General features: G+C 62.2%; 2 protein-coding genes across 2 annotated transcripts; one reads left to right on the plus strand and one right to left on the minus strand.

The window, feature by feature from the left end:
• Nucleotides 1–21: 21 nt before the first annotated feature.
• Nucleotides 22–3914, minus strand: LOC113952884 (G protein-activated inward rectifier potassium channel 4-like). Its single transcript, XM_027655415.1, has 5 exons — nt 3672–3914; nt 2723–2941; nt 1853–2074; nt 548–1745; nt 22–323 (listed from the first exon to the last, which is right to left on the minus strand). Exons 3-5 carry the CDS (start codon nt 2027–2029, stop codon nt 22–24), a joined length of 1677 nt encoding a protein of 558 aa, XP_027511216.1. The 5' UTR covers nt 2030–2074; nt 2723–2941; nt 3672–3914.
• Nucleotides 3915–4075: 161 nt separating this feature from the next.
• On the plus strand, nt 4076–5278 carry LOC113952960 (putative claudin-24). The gene has a single exon (XM_027655566.1). It carries the CDS (start codon nt 4239–4241, stop codon nt 4911–4913), a length of 675 nt encoding a protein of 224 aa, XP_027511367.1. The 5' UTR covers nt 4076–4238; the 3' UTR covers nt 4914–5278.
• Nucleotides 5279–6329: the final 1051 nt, after the last annotated feature.

The following is a 6329-nucleotide window of genomic DNA, read 5'->3' on the forward strand; positions in this document are numbered from 1 at the left end:
GGAGGCTCGTCCCGGGTGCCCTCAGCCACGCTGCCGGGGCCGCTCATCCCCCCCCAGCACGTCCTCGCCGGGCCCCGGCAGCGCGCAGGGGTGCACGAGGTGGTCCCAGTAGAGGCTGAGCGTGGAGTGGTCCTGCTGCTCCAGCTCCTTCAGCTCGTGCAGCTCCTTGGCGCTGGCCACCGGCGTTTGCACCTCGAAGGTCATCTCGAAGCGGCTGTAGTCCACGTGGAAGGCGCCTTTCTCCAGGGACATGCAGGGCTCAAAGCGGTATCCCCAGAGGATCTCGTCCTCCGTGTAGGAGGTGCGGGCTTGGCACGTCATTCCTGTGGGGAGACAGCAGCTGAGCTGGACCAGGGCACTGCCACGAGGCCCCCGCTGCCCAATGAGGGGCTTCCAGCCCCACATCACCCACCGCTCAGCAGAGCCAGCTTTGGCCCCAGGCATCTCTTGGGCAGGACGCCAGTCCTGAGCCCAGTTTTGCCTGGCATCTCCAGGAGCCCAAGGGAGCCGCCTGTCCCCACCCTGACCCCTGCCCTGGAACACTTACCTGTGGCTTCCACAATGCCCTCGAGGATGATGATGATTTCGAACTGGTCCCGGCGCAGCGACTCGGCCGACATGTCCCAGAAGGGGCTGTGGCGGTTGATAACATGGCAGATGATCTGGGGCTCCACCAGAAACAGACGGTCCTCCCCTGTGTCGTAGCCCAGGTTCAGCTCTGACTGCTCCAGGGGAATGAACTCCCCCTCGGCTGTCTGCCGGGACTTGATCAACTTTGCCCGGATCTTGGCGTCCACCATGTGGCTTTCCCGCAAGTCCCCCACGCGGAACATCAGGCAGAGCTTCTCGTCACGGCGGGAGATAACGCAGTTTTTGCTGAAGATGAGGGTCTGGGCGCGCTTCTTGGGCCGGGAGATCTTGACAAACATGCAGCCCACCATCATGGCGTCGATCATGGAGCCCACGATGGACTGAGCCATCAGCAGGATGACACCCTCGGTGCAGTTGGCCGTCACCATCCGGGTGCCGTAGCCGATGGTCCGCTGGCTTTCCACTGAGAGAAGCAAGGCAGAAATGAAGCCGTCCACGTTCTCGATGCACGCCTGCCACTCAGGATCACCCTGGTGCCCAACGTCACCCCGCACCCAGGCGTCGAAGAAGTAGATGAAGCCAAAGACCACCCAGGTGACGATGTAGCACATCATGAAGACAAAGAGGAACCAGCGGTACTTGAGGTCCACAATGGTGGTGAAGATGTCCGAGAGGAACCTCTTCTTGTCCTGGATGTTGCCCAAGTTCACCTGGCACTTGCCCACCTTTGTCACGTAGCGCTGCCGCTGCCGCTTGCCGCTCTGGACCATGGGGTTGTCCTCCTCCAGCAGCTTGCACCGCCGGCTCGGCAGCCCCTCCGGGGCGGGGACGGTGGAGCTGCGGGCGGAGGTCTTGCCGCGCGACGAGTTGGGGATGTTGGCCACGCTCAGCGCGTGCAGCGGATACAAGCGGGCACCCGGGTCCTGCGGGGCGGGTGGCGGGCACCAGGACGGGCGGCCACGGAGGTGTTGGGCAGCCAGGCTCCCGCGGCTCAGCGGCAGGGACGCCTCACTGGGTACGAAGCCGCCACGGCGGGGTGCGGACGGATAGTTTGGCATCGGGGCGCTTCTCTTGGCAGTGGCAGTGGCGGCGGCGGCGGCGGTTTGCTGCCGGCCGTCCTCCACCAGAGCCCCGGGAGCGGCTGGGACGTCAGGCTGGGGGGGAAAGGAGCCCATCGGTGAGAAATCGCCTCTGACAACAACTGCGAGCACCCGGCGGCACCCTGAGCCGAGGGTGCCCCAGAGCCCCGCGCGAGCCATACCTTCTGGGGGAAGGTGCCGTACCGGCTGGTGTCGGTGGGCGGCCGCGGCAGGTAAGCCAGCATGTGCTTGGCCGTGGGGGTCTGCGCTGCAGGGATGGAGTTGCTGCGGCCACGGGGCTCCTCGGGGGCCCCCCAGCCGCCGGCGCCGCCGCTGTTGCGGGCGTAGGGGAGCACCATGGCGGCGCCGGGGCGGGGGCTCAGCCCCGGGCTGGGCGTGGGGTCCTGCCGTGGGGGGACACAAAGTGGGGGGTTATTTTGGACACGGAGGGCAGTGCAGAGCTCCGGCCCCTCTCCACATCTCCAGGGGCTGGGGTCTGGGGGCAAAGCCCTTGCCCAGCAGTGCATGTGCCAGGCCCGGAGCTGTGCCGGGGCAGCTATGGGCTGGCTCCAGATGGCTAAGCCCATTAGGGGCCATAATTGCATTGCAAGGCCGGGGAAGGAGCCATCCTCCTCCGGTGGGAAGCCGCTCCAGCAGCCGACAAGCTCCGAGTAAGCGCCGTGGCTCTGCTCCACACTCGTTCTGGGCCATGGCTGGGGCTCCCGGTTCTCTAAGGAGCTCTGAGCAGAAATGGGTGGCCTCTGGACAGGCTGTGATATACAGATCCCATTGCTGGACTCCTTGGGACGGGCTGAGTCCAGCCGGTCCCTGTGGGGAGATGTGATGAGAGGTCACATTCCTGGAAAATCAACCTGGAGTGCAGCGACCCACGGGGACAAGGGTGGGGATGGGGTGGGAGTGTGGGTGCTCTGCCCCCTCCAAGCATTCCCTGCTTCTGCAGAGCAGCAGGACCAGCAGTGTGGTGACAGGGGACGTCAGCCTCCGGGCCAACCTCCCAGCTCCCCAGACCCCTGGGCACAGGGGGCACCCACCTCATGTCCAGGCAGAGTGGCTGCCAGCCCCAGAGACGTCGTTCTCGGCTTGTGGCTCCTGCTGCGCCCCGGCCACTGCCGGGCATCTTCCCACCGGTCGTGGACGGGAATCCTCTGCCAGGCTGTGCCACTGTGGCCAGTGGGAGGGAAGAACGGAAGGACAGGGAGCTCGGCGGCGGCCACCAATCCTGCTCCAGCGGCAGAAGGTCACTCGTTAATCTGTCTCAATGACAGGCACAATTACCTTGAGACGATTTAATCAGAAGGAGCAGGCGCCCCAATGCCTGGGGGAAGGAGCAGGAGGGGTTTCCCAGCGGATTTCCCTGTTGTTGCCCTTAGGATGATGCTCACTGTCTGCTCTTTAGGGATGAGATGGTCAGCAAGTGCTGGAAAACATCCCCCCTCTCCTGCCTGGTCTGTGCTTCCACACTAAACGTGGTCTGTGCTCTCTCACCCTCTCCTTTTGGGAGGCCTCTGCGAAGGTCCCCCCTGACAGTCACTGGGGTGGACCCCCAGGGCCAGCAGGACTCAGTAATTTCCAGTCTGGCTCCCAATACCAGATAAGAAAGACGCGGATGAAGGAGAGATTAGTCGCTAATCTCCCGGGGAAGATGAATCTGCAAGCTGGACCCCGCGGAGGGGACGCACGTGGGGGTGGATGGGAGCTGAGCGCCAGCACAAAGTTGGGATTTTCCTGATGCTGTGGCCCATCCTTTTCATAGAACCCCAGAATGGTTTGGATTGAAAGGGCCTTAAAGATCACCCAGTTCCAACTCCCTCCCATGGGCAGGGACACCTTCCACTGGACCAGGCTGCTGTAGATGGGTTTTCCCCATTCTTCTGTTTGCAGCAGGGAGTCCCCTCCCAGACAACAGTTTCCTCACAACAAGCACCACAAGCCGTGTCCCGGGGGAGGTGCTGGACACAGGACAGGGTGATTAGTACCCACCTGCAACCTGCTTCCCTCCCTCGGACATCCCCATCCTCGACGCAGCTCTCAAAGGCTCATTTGCATATTTATTTGATGACCAAATGAGAGTCGGGGCCTCCAGCCAAGGCACCGACTCCAGAGAAGAGCCCGATGCCGGCTGTCCACTGCCTGCATCCTGCCCCGGGTGCCCTCCCTGTCCCGCTGCGGCCGGAGCTGCTGCTGCTGCTGCCGAGAGGCGCCTTCCCTGCCAAGGCTCTCGCTTCGGGGTGGCCGAGGCTCGGAGGATTTGCATGCCTTGGCTTAACCCTCCCGGGCACGGCGAGCCCCTGCCCAGAGTCACGGCGGGGATGCACCCGGCTTTTCCTGCTGAGCCGGGCGCGCTTTTCTTTTAGCGTGGAAAAACCAACAACGGCTGAAAAACGACCGTGGCCACACCCCGGCGTTGGAGGAACAGGCTTGAATTCGCCCCCCCGGGCGGCAGACGCGGCCGGCGGCCGGGCGGACGCTGCTCCACAAACGTTAATGCCCGCGGCCGCCGCTCAGGGCGGCTAATCTGGGCCCAGAGGTTAGCGGGGCGGCGATATCATGGCCGGGGGCTGGTGGGCGAAGGCGCAGGCGGGGGGGATGCTGCTGGCCCTCCTCGGGTGGGTCAGCTCTTGCGTCACCACCTTTGTGCCGCTCTGGAAGAACCTCAACCTGGACCTGAACGAGCTGGAGGTCTGGAACATGGGGCTCTGGCAGGTCTGCATCACCCAGGAGGAAGGGGTGGTCGAGTGCCAAGCCCACGGCTCCTTCCTGGCGCTGCCCCCTGAGCTGCGCATCTCTCGCCTCCTGATGTGTGTCTCCAACGGGCTGGGGCTGCTGGGCTGCCTCCTCGCTGCCATGGGGCTGGACAGCTGGAGAGCCTGCGAGGACAAACCTGGGCAAAAGCAGCGTCTCCTGCTCGCTGGGGGAGCGGTGCTTGGCACCGCGGGGATTACCACCCTGGTGCCGGTCTCCTGGGTCGCCTACAACACCGTCCTCGACTTCTGGGATGAGACCGTCCCCGACATCGTGCCCCGGTGGGAGTTTGGGGAGGCCACCTTCCTGGGGTGGTTTGCCGGAGCGTTCCTCGCCGCTGGTGGGCTGCTCCTCGCCTGCAGCGCCCGCTCCACGAGCACCGCGACCCCACCGGCCCCTGCCTGCCGCCAGCTCCCCACCACGCGGGGGCCGGGCGGGGGCCACCACCCACCCCCCAAAATCGCAGACCTGGTCATCTAGGGCCTCGCTGTGCCCTGCATGCCTCGTGGCTCTTCCCCTGGCAGGGAGGGCTCCTGCACGTTTCACAGGATGATTTGCTAATTGCTACAGCAGCCCTGCCACTTCCTCTCCTTTCTCTGTGCCTGCTTCACTTTTTCTCTGTTAAGGAGCAGCAGGTTTCCCCGCAGCACTCGCCAAGCGAGCGTGGGGAGGCAACAAGCAGTGGGCAGTACTTTGTACTGCTGGTGACACTGATGGGTGACACCGTGTTGGCAGCTCAGCACAGCAGCTCCTTCCCTGTGTGTCTGTGTCGCTCTGATGCATTTGCAATAAATTATCACGGCCATTGGCAGTGTGTGTCTGTGCTCTGATCTGAACATGCAGCTGCATCTTGCACGAGGGGGATGCAAGGGTCCTGAGGGGCAGCGCTGCTGCAGCAGCAATGTTTCAGTCTGTCCAGGAAAGACTGGGGAAAAAGAGAGAAAAAAGTGGAAAACAAGAGGGAGAGGGAAAATTAGAGACAAGGCAGCACCAATTTTAGTCCTGCTGCAAAGGCAGGATGGCAGCGGCCGTGTGCCCTGCAGTAGCCTCATCTTCTCATGGCTAAGATGATAAAGCCGATAATTGCCACAGACCTTTGTGTCAAAAGTTCCTCGACTGCATCATTTACCTGCGCAGAAAAGGTAAGACCGGGGTTTTGCGGGTCTCCTTAACTGTTCCTTCCACATTTTCCTGATTCAGCTGTAAAAATAAAGGCTGCTTGCACACCTCTGCAACCAAGAGCACGGACCATCAGGCTGGATTAGTACCCAGAGTCCTGACAGGGGCCAGCCCGCTGCTACAGCACTGGTTGAAAACCGAGTTCACCGCTGGTTTAATCCCTGGAGGCTCAAAGCCGTGGGCGCGTGACCAATCTCAAGGAAGGCCCAGCCGACAGTGGCATTCCTGGGGGAAGCAAAGTCCACTCCCCTCTAAGTTCGTTTTGAAACCTGCACTTTGCTCATCTGAAGAGGAGAGGAACAGGTGGGCAGGGAGAGGGAACAGGGACGATCCCTGGGAGTTCTGATGCTTCAGGGCTGGGGGTAGAGCTGGTGGTGCCAACAGTGAAGGGAGAGAGATGAGTGCTCTGTCTTTCTGAACAAGGATCAAAGGGAGGTAGAACCGAGGGGTTGGCCTTCCTGGCCATCACCTTCCAAGGAGCTGCATGCCCTGCCAGTTGCCCTGAGAGGGCTGACCAATTCAGGGAGCAGAGAGGCTGTTTTGGCTATAACTCCCTTGGGAAATGGGAGGACAGGACAGAGAGCAAAGGATTCCAGCTTGGACACACTCCCATCCAGCCCAACCCAAATATCAGGAATTGACCTGGCACCACTCTGTACTCCTGACACTCTGTTGGTTTTTTTTTCAAGCAGGCTTTGGGGCATTTCAGCTCCTGGC

This window comes from Corapipo altera, unplaced genomic scaffold (assembly GCF_003945725.1).
Source record: "Corapipo altera isolate COAL_440 unplaced genomic scaffold, ASM394572v1 71, whole genome shotgun sequence".
In the NCBI taxonomy this organism is placed as follows: domain Eukaryota; kingdom Metazoa; phylum Chordata; class Aves; order Passeriformes; family Pipridae; genus Corapipo; species Corapipo altera.

Bases quoted from the DNA above. Each gene is read 5' to 3' on its own strand.
- LOC113952884 (XM_027655415.1), bottom strand. From the start codon at position 2,029: ATGGTGCTCCCCTACGCCCGCAACAGCGGCGGCGCCGGCGGCTGGGGG. The intron at 1,746-1,852 runs GTATGGCTCGCG...TTTCCCCCCCAG, and splicing joins ACGGCACCTTCCCCCAGAAG to CCTGACGTCCCAGCCGCTCC. The intron at 324-547 runs GTAAGTGTTCCA...GTCTCCCCACAG, and splicing joins GGGCATTGTGGAAGCCACAG to GAATGACGTGCCAAGCCCGC.
- LOC113952960 (XM_027655566.1), top strand. From the start codon at position 4,239: ATGGCCGGGGGCTGGTGGGCGAAGGCGCAGGCGGGGGGGATGCTGCTG.